We start from the raw sequence: 13,541 nt of genomic DNA, 5'->3' as shown, positions 1-13,541 counted from the left end.
TGTCAATTTTTACCTCTCTATCTACATTATACCGTGGTTTATTAAGTTTTCAAATTTATACTGACTTTTTGATCACCCGGTATGTGCAGGGGACTTTCAATAAGTAATGCAACACTTTTTTTCTAAAAGCAGGTTGGTTTTATCCAGGATTCCAAACACCATATCATTCCCCATTCTTTTGAATATAAACCCCTATTTTTCAACATAATCTCCTTGCAATGTGACGGCCTTACGCCACCTTAATGTGAGGGTTTGTATGCCAACATGGTACCACTCTATTAGTAGAGGACGGAGACAGTGTCATGCTGCATCAATAAATTCCCCATCTTCCACGTACTGCTTCCTGCGGGGCGCTTTCGTGGGGCAAAACAGATGGAAGTTCTGTTAGACGGACAGAAGCCCAGTGAGCATCCGCCTTTGAGTACCCCAGCTGGTGGCCGATTGTGTCAGCTCTACCAACAGAGACATCAGGTTCGGACGATGATGATGATGTTTGGTTTGTGGGGCACTCAACTGCGCGGTTATCAGCTCCCGTACAAATTCCCAACTTTTGCTCAGTCCAATCGCGCCACTTTCATAAATGGCGATGAAATGATGAGGATAACACAAACACCCAGTCATCTCGATGCAGGGGAAAATCCCTGACCCCGCCGTGAATCGAACCCGTGACCCCGTGCTCGGGAAGCGAGAAAGCGACCACTAAACCACAAGCTGCGGACACGTCAAGTCCAATAGCGAGGTGTTTCATTGTAATTCGCCGATTACCTCGAATGAAACTGTCTGTACGTTCCATATTGCAGGAGTCACAGCTGTCTGCAGCCGGCACACGTGAGGTCAGACAGGTCTGCGCAACGTCTCGTGACGATGACAATATGCTGTATCTCCGTTTCAGATATTTTTTCTATAAAGTGATATTTGAAAACCTATATGTTGTTGCAAATTGTCTTTAAAAATCGTAATGAAATGACTGGTGTCCATTTTTGTTTGACCGCAATAATGCAGTTGACACTGAAAATTATTATTTGCCGGCTAAGCTCAATTATGTTGCATTTAGAATCCAGAATGAGATTTTCACTCTGCAGCGGAGTGTGCGCTGATATGAATCTTCCTGGCAGATTGAAACTGTGTGCCGGACCGAGACTCAAACTCGGGACATCTGCCTGTCGCGAGCAAGTGCTCTACCAATTGAGCTACCCAAGCCCGACTCACGCCCCATTCTCACAGCTTCACTTCCGCCAGTACCTCGTCTCCTATTTTCCAAACTTTACAGAAACTCTCCTGCGAACCATGCAGAACTAGCACTCCTGAAAGAAAGGATATTGCGGAGACATGGCTTAGCCACAGCCTGGGGCATGTTTCCAGAATGAGATTTTCACTCTGCAGCGGAGTGTGCACTGATACGAAACTTCCTGGCAGATTAAAACTGTGCGCCGGATCGAGACTCGAACTCGGGACCTTTGCCTTTCGCGGTCCGGCTCACAGTTTTAATCTGCCATGAAGTTTCTTGCATTTAGAATATTACGTATTACCATTTCTACGTAAGGTGGAGAGATTCATAGAGACTCGCATGGGTCTGTGTAGAGCTTACTTAACATCTGTAGTAATACTGAGTGCAAGAGGAATACTTCACTGTTATATTAGTTAATGCTTCTATTGACTTTATATTGCAAAACTCTTTACTGTTCACAAAGATATAAATGCCTACGTTAGTCCATGCAAAGTCTCAAGTTGGGCTTTAAGTCAAAATTCAGTGAGAAAATGTTTAGAAATTGCACTGCTCAGCTCCTCTGCTGTTCTGCAAATCAAACAATTTAAATCGTTTCAGATCGTGCGCCTTTTGCACCATTAGTTTCAATTCATATTTGCTGCGTCATTGCGGCGACTGCATCTCCTCAGCGAATGCTGAATGCTGAAAAATCTTAATGAATTTGACGTGTAAGGGTAGTTACAGTACTTAAATAATTCCATCAAGTGCTCTGTAATCATATATTGAAATATTTAACAGAATTACACACACACAATGTGTTCGCGCGCGAGCTCCTCTGATTACTCAGATACAGTTCGACCATTCACATCGAAAGCAAACAGAAGAGAGAGCGAAACCTAGAATGGAGCACTTTTAATAACGAAAAATTAGCATGACCTCAGATATTATTATATGTAACTCTAAGATATATCTTTTTTAACATGTAGTTATTCGTTAATGATTACATCAATTACAAAAAATAATTCTTGATAAATAAAATACATATTACATTTTCAACACGTAATGATTCTTTACGTTTTGTGAATGTTTATCATTCATTGTTAGTAAGGGCATGTTACGAGACAGACGCCTCGCCCAACGACTCATCGTGCTTTTGTCCACTGTCAGGTCTCTGTAGACATACAACATGCTCTAGATACCGGCTCCCAAGTTGGTGCCATATTTCTCGACTTTCGAAAGGCGTTCGACTCAGTTCCGCACTGTCGCTTGCTACAAAAAGTGCACGCTTACGGACTGTCCGATGACATATACGATTGGATAGAAAGTTTTCTAATAGACAAGGAGCAGTATGTCGTCCTGAACGGGGTAGCTTCAACAGAAACAAGAGTAACTTCAGGTGTGCGCCAGGGCAGCGTAATAGGTCCTCTGCTTTTTACGAGTTACATAAACGATCTGGCGGCCTTAGACTGTTTGCCGCTGATGCTGTAGTCTACAGGAAAGTAGTATCACACGAAAGTTGTGAACAAATCAATGAGGATTTGCAGAAAATAAATGCGTGTTGTAATGACTGGCAGTTATCTCTCAACATCAGTAAGTGTAACCTACTGCGTATAACAAGGCGAAAATCCCCATTAATGTATGAGTACAAAATAAGTGATCAGTCTTTGGAAGCGGTAACATCAGTCAAGTATCTGGGTGTGACTATTCGAAATGATCTCAATTGGAATGGTCAGATTACACAAGTAACGGGTAAGGCGAACTCTAGATTGCGGCCAGCCGGAATGGCCGAGCGGTTCTAGGCACTACAGTCCGGAACCGCGCGACCGCTACGGTCGCAGGTTCGAATCCTGCCTCCGGCATGGTTGTGTGTGACGTCCTTAGGTTAGTTACGTTTAAGTAGTTCAAAGTTCTAGGGGACTGATGACCTCAGATGTTAAGTCCCATAGTGCTCAGAGCCATTTGAAGCAATCTAGATTGCGGTTTATTGGTAGAATCCTGAAACGATGCAGTCCTTCAACAAAGGAAATAGCTTACAATACGTTACTTCGTCCAGTCTTAGAGTATTGTTCGTCTGTATGGGACCCTTACCAGTTGGGTCTGATACAAGAGATTGAGAAGGTCCGAAGAAGAGTGGCAAGATTCGTGACTGGTACATTTAGCCATCGCGAGAGCGTTACAGATCTCATAGAAAGTTTGAAGTGGGACACACTTCCACATAGACGACGCGCTAAACAGGAGGGGCTGCTCTCTAAATTCCGAAATCCAATCTTCACCGAGGATATAGAGCATATATTATTACCACCAACTTTCACATCGCGTAATGATCATCATTCAAAGATAAGGGAAATAAGAGCTCGTACTGAGGCGTTCAGACAGTCGTTTTTCCCTCGCGCGATCCGCGAGTGGAACAGAGGGAGGGAAATATGACTTGTGCCCTCCGCCACACACCGCTTGGTGGCTAGTGGAGTATATACATATAGGTGTAGATGTAGACATTCAGCAGGCGCCTATGAATATCTTCGATGCTCTCGTTTTCCGCTAAAAGAAACCCAGTGACAGCTCTCTACTCGGAACGCACCTCCGCTACAGACGCCATTTTGAAGGTTACATACAGCGCCGCCACCTATCGGTACTCCATGAAACTATAGGGGCCGAAGCAGAAACATTTCGTGATGTCCCGCAACAAATTTCTCATTTTTCCAACCGAAATTGATCGAAACACGTGTTGCATTATCTACTAAATGCCCTTCGTCTGCTTTTATTTGTGGTTTATAGCCTGTATCAGGTGCTACTGTTGACTGGTTCTGTGCTCGAATATCGGTGTGGAAAATAAGTGATCAGAAAGGTGTCCTTTGTCGGATGGTAGTGTGATTAGTTGCGTCGGCGTTCTGTGTGAGCAGGCACCGCACTACGTTGCGACGCTACATCTCGGAGGTGCGGGACGTGCTGCGCATGCGCCTGTGCGCCGCCCAGGGGAGGGACGAGCGGCTGCGCCTGCAGGCGTGCATGCAGGCCGAGCGCGCCCGCCTCACCGTCGCGGGCGAGACCATCCAGAACCACGTGGAGGAGCTGCAGGCCTTCCTCGAACAGGACTGCAGCGAGACGCAGGAGCTCCGCAAAATGGCAAGCCCGCCTCACTTCCTTTCGAAGTCTTACACCTAACGCACCAGACAATACAATGGACTGCAAAAATTAAGGACCAAAGTAACTTTCACGTAATGTGTCATTGCCAAGAAGCACAGCTCGATGAAACGTGGACCATACATAGAAAGAACTGCTGCAGAATAGTACAGAAGGTGACTGAAAGAACTATGCAATGAGATGAACAGATTGACACTTTTTTTCGAAGGCAGTAACTCCAATGAGCCAATGGTCCCCTGGGCATTGCAAAAGACCTGATATGGTACTTAATAGGGTGCGTGATCACCACAGACGATAGAGCGGGCTCTGCAACGTGCTCTTAGGTTGGACGGAAGGTTGGTAAGGAGTTCTTGTGGTGAGGCATTCGATTTCTCCACCAGTGGGGTTGTTAGTGCATATGGACGTGCTACTCTATGTCTCCTCAACATGTCCCATACGTGTTCGACGGGTCTTAAGTCGGTGGAACATACAGGCCACTCCATTCCATTCACCAAATATCCTCCCTTTCCAAGAACTCACCCGTTCTGTCTGATGGCATCGCTTATTGTCATCCATAAGAAAGAAGTCAGGGCCGAATGCGCCCCTGAAAAGAGCCTCATTGGGAAGAAGTACAGTGACACAGTAATGCTGGCTAGTAGTGTGTTCAACGATGTGAAGGTGAGTACACTCATGCAACACCTTGTGTCCGCACACCATAGTACCTGGACCACCAAAATGAATATGTTCGACACTGTTCCTGGGAGCGTTAGGTGCTCCAACCTCTCGCTATATGAAGGTATGTAATGCACTCTGAACATTCCAGAACATGATTGTTTTGGTGATCCAGGTGTTATGGCAGGGAGGTAGAATGGTGCATGGATATACTATCCTCCAGATCTTTGAGACGGGCACTCTCACCGGTCAACGTTGTTGTGACACTGTACTCCTTGCCCACGTGCGTCTTTTCAGTGCTGCATTCCACCCTGACATCATTTTTATGGATGACAATGCACAGCCGCATCAAACAGTGACATGTTCCACGTCCACGAGGATCTCCTCAGAACGGATCTATGGAACGAAAAACTAATCTAATCTAATCTAATCAGGTAGAGGAGCTCTTGGAAAGAGTGTATATTCGGCAGATGGACTGGCCTGCCCAATTCCCAACTTAAATCCCGTGGAGTACGTGTGGGATGCATAGAGGAGCAGAATGTCCACATGCACCAACGGACGGCCCTCCGCGCTGGTAGAGGATGGAACACCCTGCCGCAAGTACTCCTTATCAATCTCGTAGCCAGCATGGAAGCACATTGTAGAGCGTGCCCTATCGGCTGCGGTAATCACACGCCGTATTAAGACCATGTCCCACCTTTTGCACTTTCCAGGGGGCCATCATAAATAGCGGTGGCCTCACTGTAGTTACCGTCTTTGAACAAAAATATCATTTCTGCACGTCTTATTGTGTATTTATTTCAATTATCTTCTGTAGTATATTGTAAGTCATTTCTATGTATGGTCCAAGTTTCATCGAGCTGTGTTACGTGACAGTGAAACATGTGGAAGTCGCTTCCGTCCTCAAGTTCTGCAGACTAGTGTAGTACCTTTCAAATTAGAAAAAAAAGAATGCACAATAGTGTAGTATCATTCAAATAAGAAATAATTAAAGGCATGTGGTCATCTAATTGAAATTTTGATATGTTAACTAGGTTACATTCAGTGAAAATTATTGGATAATTTTTGTATGCAGTAGTGGCATTAATTGCGGGCTGTTTGTAGAGATTAATTGAATATCGGATTCAGGAGTTTATTTTCGTTGAATTGTACATTATACTTTATTACAAATGTTCAAGAGACATACCCTGTGCTCCGCAGTTTGAAAAGTTGAGTTAAAATATAAAAACGTAATTAAATATAATTCAAAATCTAACGAACTACTCACAAGCCAGCAATTTCAAAAATTTACAAATACAAAAATTACTACGATGTGTCTCAGTATTTCGTGGGACAGACTTTTGATTTAATCATGGTCTCGATCCTACACTGCGTCGAGTCTACGAAATGTTGAAGATTTTCTGATTTGATAACTCTGAACCGAGCACTTATGATTGTCTCTAGCTATTCGGTCTTGTTACTGGAATTCCGTCGTGAGCCATCATTTTCAGCCTTAACCACGCGTTTTCAATCGGGATGAAGTCGAGACTGTCGCCAGGTCAAGTCATCAGGTCAGCACACTGATGCCATGGTCAGCGAACCACTTGTTATTGATCCTAGTGCTGTGACACGATCACTGTCTTGGCAGAGTTGCACCGATCGTTCTTATCTTGCAGCAAAGCACGGCTACGGGGAAGCAGTTTCAACGGTAAGCCTTCTTCTTGCTCCTTTTTGGCGTTAATGTTGCCCAGTGACGTTTGTAGGCACCCAGTGCCATGTCTTGATATGCCGTCTCATGCCACGACACTAATGAGTTGCTTCATAGTGGCAGTGGTGCACGCAGGCGGGAAGTCTTCGCCCAATTCCAGCGCTGAAATTAGTCACCTCACTACAAACGAGGCACGCTCAGTCTTCTTAGGCCCACTCACTTTGTATGAAGGCCCATTGTGTGCGTATTTCCTTGAGGTAAGGCTTCTTTCTTGGGGTAGTCGCTCACAAACCATTTTCACAAAGTTTTTGTCTGACCGTTCGATCAGAAATTTCAACCGTGAAGTGTTCAAGATGGCATTTACATCTTTTGCAGCACGTCGACGACCTTGCAGAGAAAAACGGCGGATTCTACCTGTTTGCTATTTCTGCGCCAGTATAACCCTCTCGGCGAAGTGTTATTGCCTTGCTCCTTTTAGGCAAAGAGAGTAATCGTACCCTCCCACACATCACCAGTAAATTTTTAGTCTCTTCATAAATATTGATTTGTTCCAAAAGCATCAAGAGGCGTAAGATGTATAAATAACTTATTTTTATTTTCTCGTTTGTGGCTGCAGAGCGTCACGTCTAAGGGTAGATTCTTCAGGCTGATATTTTTTAACTTTGTGGATAAATATTGAGTAATTCTGTTGTGTTATTTCTGTTTCTATAACTTTTTTTTATCCCATACTTCTGTGTCATACTGTCTTTAAGATCTCCACTTTAATACAGAAATTTACATTGTTATTGCCAAACATAGAAAATACGACCGATTCCATCAGAGGCATGCCCACTACTCTAATTCATTCTGCGGTACTAACAATATTCCAAAGAGTCTACAAAACAAAAAGAGTTTACATACTTTCTTCATAAAAGAAGCATCTTCACAACGTTATATTATTATTTTGTAAATGAATCCAGGTGTAAATTTAATAAAAGTCAGATTGTGCAATTATTAATAGGAATTCTAGTATGCCAGATATTTAGTAAATTCAAATGTTTCTAAAAGAAGAGTGCTTTTAACTGTAGATACAGAGTTAGTGGATAGCGATTGTAACAAATCAATTTCTTTTTATATGTTTTAGCCTGAAATATAATGCATCGTATACAAAATCATATGAAATTCTTTTAGTGAAACAGCTGAGATAATTTTAACTTTTACAAGATTCGAAAATATTCCTGGTATCGACTATTTCTATTAAAGGAAGGTAATGTTAGAAGAGGTTGCCCCATTACAAAAACCATCATAATTTCTCGGTACAGGAGACATTGTTTTCAATACTGCCTTCCGTCTCAACTCAGCTCACTTTAAAGAAATCTTAAATTTCGACAAAAACAATGTTTTGTTGTATGCTACAGTTGTAACAGCAGTAAGAGCGGTTTTCCTCACTAGATAAATCAATATTAATACGAACTCATTGTTTCACTTGTCGGAACAGAACAAATGACAAACTTGCCAGGCAGCTACACAAGCACGTAAAATACTGAAATGTTTAAAACGTTCCCAATTAATTTTTTTTATTTATTTTTAATAATAATGTGACATAACCCATTTCCTAATAGACATAGTAAGTAAAGAAGCAGAAGTATAAATCACTGATTTAGTATACAACAACTTACATACCTTCTGCATTGTTAAAATGAATTAACTTTTCAGTAAAATGTCCAGAATTTAATCTTGTTGCATTGGGCAAGGAGAACTGCCAGAATTATATGCAGACGCAGGAGTCACTGTACCCAAAGTCTCGGTTTAACAGAATTAGTAATTAATTCATTAATTAAGAACCACGCTGTTGCACTGCTGGTTACACTCCAGGCCACGCACCCAAGGAGCACAGTCTCATGTGAATTCTCATCCTCGCTGGACCTACGCTTATGCTTTCCAACCACTTATAAATTCACTGTCTGATTCAAAGTATCCGAACACCTATCACTGGACATCATTGTAGGGTGTTTCCACCCTCCGCCTTTCTGACGGCTTGAACTCTGTTGGGGATACTTTCAGTTAGGTGTCTGGATGTATGTGGAGGAGTGGCGGTGCATTCTTCCTCAAGATCTGAAACTAGAGAAGGTCTGGAGCGAAGTCGACGTTCTAATTCATCCCAAAGATGTTCCACTGGTTTCATAATTGGATTCAGTCCAATTCAGGAATGTTGTCGTCCACAGACCATTGCCTCAATGATGCAAGCTTATGGCAGTGTACTGTCATGTTGACACAAACAGTTATCGTCTCGGAACTGTTCAACTGTACACAGTACACAATGCTCAAAAATGTGTTCATATACTTCCATATTTAGTGTTGTCTTAAACACAGTAAGGGGACCACACTGCAACTACGAAAAATACCCCTATACTGTAGCACCACCTTCTATGAACTTCACTTTTGGCACAATGTATCATGGAAAGTTATGTTCTGCAGGCATTTGCCAAACCCAATTCCTCCCATCGAACTGCCACAGGGTATATAATGACTCATCAGTACAAATCACTCGTTTCTGGTATTTAACTGTCCAGTGAAATCGCTCTTTACTCCACCTCAAGCACAACTTAGCACGGACTACAGAAATGTGTGGTTTACAAGGAGCTGCTCGACCATAGTAGCTCATTCTTTTTCACTCCCTAAGCACGGTCATTGTGCTAGCTGGGCTGATGTAACCACCTGGGAACTCACGAGAGATTCCATCGACTAATTTTATGCAATTTTTTAGAACCACCCTCTGTAATACTCGACAGTCGCTGTCCATCAGTACATGAGGTCTACCTAGTCTTGGCTTAGCTGTAGTTTTCCCTTCGCGTTTCCACTTCACAGTCACATCACCAACAGTCAGCTTGAGCAGATATAGAAGGGCTGAAACGTTCCTGTTGGATTTGTTACTGAGTGACATCCAGTGAGTTGTTCAGATACGAAGTCACTGAGCACTCCTGGCCGACCCATTTTACTCTTACTGCGTCTCTGCTGACAACACCCCCCACCTTCTTTTATACTTGCAGGTCCGCCTCTCGTGACATCTAGTGGTCAGTTCTGCACTGCATACAGGTGTCCAGATTCTTTTGATTAGACAGTGTACTTCGCTCATTGTGAGTTAGAAATTTCAGAGTTTTCAGGTGTTTTTGATATCAGTGATGGGCTATGTTCAGAAACAATGATTATTGGTAAGAACTTTGCTTGGGCCAAGGACACACCCAATCTTCCATTTGTGATTAACATTCGGTTAAACGATTCCCACGAATCCTTAGAATGCAATACCTGTTTTGTACCATGAACGGTACTACATTTTGTCAGTGTTTCCCTTTCTGTGTTACTCCAATTGCTCATGTTCGGCTACTTCTTACGCTATTTATAGAACTCTCTATCCTAGTGCTCCCTTCCCTTCTGCAGTGCATTACTATCAGCCACAATCATTTCTGAAACAGAAACCCCATGTCTGCAAGTATGTGAAGAGTTCAATTGCTGATTTCCAACGGTTTCAACATTTAGCAAGTGTTTCCTGTTGCCGAGTTCTAGCCGGTGCGAGGAAACAAAATACAGTACATAAGGGGAAGCATCATATCATGCTGTGACGGTAAAGATGGTATTCAGTAGCATCCAGCTAGGAAGACTTTGATCTGCTGATGATCTGGAAGAAAGCAATCGCCTTCCCAGGGGAGTTAAGGCCGTTGCCCACGGTATCTTACTACACAGTCTGCAGCAAGTTGAAACCGAGGAATGTAGACCCGTGGTTAACCCTTTACCCTCTGTGGATAAATTAACTCCTCGTGCTCCGCTACTCCACAGGCGCTGAGGACGTGTTTAAATGCAGCCCCTCGGTTTCACTTATACACTGCCGACATGTTTACGTGTCCCATTCCGCCGACCTTCCCAATGCTGCGGACGAGGTACTTCCACACCACGGTGAATACAAATTTTTCGATTGTTTATCTTTCAACATACCTCTTTGCGTGCTGTTATTTGCAAAAGAAACCAATTTCGGTATTTTAAACGGTTTAAGGAATATAAGAATTGTTATGACCACATGACGCACTATGCACAGTTGCGCAAATGAGCGCATCACTTGCGAAATTATGAATGATATGTAAACCAATAACTCAAGAACGAAATAAGATATCGTTCTGCTCTCATTTTAAATAAAATTTTGATATCTTATCTACATTTCATAATTTAAATGTATAAACTAAATCAGCCATGTACAGGGTTTTGCTTTGCGTTTTTACCCCTGCAAACTCTTTGATATTTCGTGCAATAATTTACTGAATCTCATGCAGCACAGTGGCTATGACGAACACTGAAAAATATCAGCGTTTTATCGAGTGAAGATATCGGACAGACTGTAAGATGTACAAAAATGAAATATTTTTACCCAACAGTTTACTTAAAATCGGATGATTAACTTTTCATAGCATTCTGGAAGTCTGCATGAACAGAACTGGCCACGCCGGGTGCGTTTGTCCACCTGATATAAAATCAATAACTCTAGAATAAAATGAGGTATCGTTCTGCATTCAATTTTAGATAAAATTTCGATATTGTATCTACATTTCGTAGGCAGCAGTGCACACTGAAGAGCCAAAGAAACTGGTACACCTGCCTAATATCGTGTAGGGTCCCCGCGAGCACGCAAAGTGTCGTAACACGACGCGGCACGGACTCGACTAAAGTCTGAACTAGCGCTGGAGGCCATTGACACCATGAATCCTGCTGGGCTGTCCATAAATCCGTAAGAGTACGAGGGGGTGGAGATTTCCTCCGAACAGTTCGTTGCATGGCATGCCAGGTATGCTCAACAATGTTCATGTCTGGGGAGTTTGGTGTCCAGCGAAAGTGTTTAACTCAGAAGAGTGCCCCTGGAGCCACTCTGTAGCAATTCTGGACGTGTGGGGTGTCGCATTGTCCAACGGATTGCAAAATGGACGTGAAAGGATGCAGGTGATCGGACAGGATGCTTGTGGACGTGTCACCTGTCAGAGTCGTACCTAGACGTATCAGGGGTTCCATATCGCTCCAACTGCACAAGCCCACACCATTACAGAGCCTCCACCAGCTTGAACAGTCTCCTGCTGACGTGCAGGGACCATGGATTCATGAGGTTGTCTCCATACCCGTACACGTCCATCCGCTCGAAATAATTTGAAACCAGATTCCTCCGATCAGGCAACATGTTTCCAGTCATCAACAGTCCAGTGTTGGTGTTGACGGGCCCAGGCGATGTGTAAAGCTTTCGGTCTGGCAGTCATCAAGGGTACACGAGTGGGTCTTGGTCTCCGAAAGACCATACCATTGATGTTTCGGTGAATGGATCGGACGCTGACACTTGTTGAAGGGCCAGCATTGAAATCCGCAGCAATTTGCGGAATGTTTGCCCGTTTGTCACGTTGAACGATGCTCTTTGTCGCCATAGGCCCCACTCATGCAGGGTCTTTTTCCGGTCGCAGTGATGTCGGAGATTTGATATTTTACCGTATTCCAGATATTCACGGTACACTAGTGAAATGTTCGTACGGGAAAATCCCCACTTCAATTGGCTCTGAGCACTATGGGACTTAACTTCTGAGGTCATCAGTCCCCTAGAACTTAGAACTACTTAAACCTAACTAACCCAAGGACATCACACACATCCATCCCCGAGGCAGGATTCGAACCTGCGACCGTAGCGGTCGACGGTTCCAGACTGTAGCGTCTAGAACCGCTCGGCCATCCCGGCCGGCAAAATCCCCACTTAATCGCTGCCTCGGAGATGCTGTATCCCATCGCTCGTGCGCCGACTCTAACACAACGTTCAAACTTACTTAAATCTTGATAACATGCCATTGTAGCAGCAACTGCACCAGACACTTGTTTTCTTATATAAGGCGTTGCCGACCGCAGCGCAGTATTCTGCCTGTCCACATATCTCTGTATTTGAATATGCAAGCCTACACCAGTTTCTTTGGCATTTCAGGGTAAGAATTACAACAACTGTATGCAGTATTTACGCATTTCAGTGTTACCTCTGCAAACTCTTTACAATTTTGGGCAGCCCTTTGCTTAATTTGGTGCAGCATACTAACTATGATGAAAAACGTAAGGAAATATGATCCTTTATCGAGCGAAGATATCAGTGTGTAAGATGAAAAATCAATTGTTTCGCCGAATAGTTTTCTTAAAATCGGATGATAAATATTTCATAGCGGCCGGTACGCCGTCACTCAGCGTAGGTAGCAGCTTCAGGCGAGCAGTACAGCGACAAGAAAGCCGCTCACAGTACGCAACGTAGAGAAAAAAATGGTTCAAATGGCTCTGAGCACTATGGGACTCAACTGCTGCGGTCATTAGTCCCCTAGAACTTAGAACTAGTTAAACCTAACTAACCTAAGGACATCACAAACATCCATGCCCGAGGCAGGATTCGAACCTGCGACCATAGCGGTCTTGCGGTTCCAGACTGCAGCGCCTTTAACTGCACAGCCACTTCGGCAGGCGCAACGTAGAAAGTACGTCTTTACTAGTCAGAGGGGTAATACAATGGACTCCGCTTCTGGAGCAAAAGGGTTCAAGACCGTGTCTGTTCCAATTATTATTTTCTGCGATTTCCCTATTTTTCTTTTTTTGGTTTATTTATAGACGCAATCACACTCTTATGACACATTCATAACCGGTTTCGGCCATACAATCTTCAGATTCTATAACAATACAAAAGAAAATTTATATTAAAACTTAAAAATAAGTGCAATATTTAACCTGGATTATTAGTAATCTAACTGAATTTATGCTAAATACATGTAGTTCATACCTAAAGGCGGCATACACTGAACACAGATTCATGCGTTGTCAAACTAGCTA

The 13,541-nt window shown here is 43.4% G+C and overlaps 1 protein-coding gene across 1 annotated transcript in view; it reads left to right on the top strand.

Annotated features, from left to right (window-relative positions):
* LOC124594349 (cilia- and flagella-associated protein 100-like) overlaps positions 1 to 13,541 on the top strand; it is a 173,211-nt gene that overhangs the window by 54,965 nt on the left and 104,705 nt on the right. The window contains exon 3 of the mRNA XM_047132717.1: positions 4,108 to 4,330. Coding sequence (XP_046988673.1) covers positions 4,108 to 4,330 — 223 coding nt within the window. The remainder of the gene's footprint in view (positions 1 to 4,107; positions 4,331 to 13,541) is intronic.

Source organism: Schistocerca americana, chromosome 2, assembly GCF_021461395.2.
Source record: "Schistocerca americana isolate TAMUIC-IGC-003095 chromosome 2, iqSchAmer2.1, whole genome shotgun sequence".
NCBI lineage: Eukaryota > Metazoa > Arthropoda > Insecta > Orthoptera > Acrididae > Schistocerca > Schistocerca americana.
The sequence above is the reverse complement of the archived record's forward strand: the minus strand, read 5'-3'. Positions and strand labels throughout refer to the sequence as shown.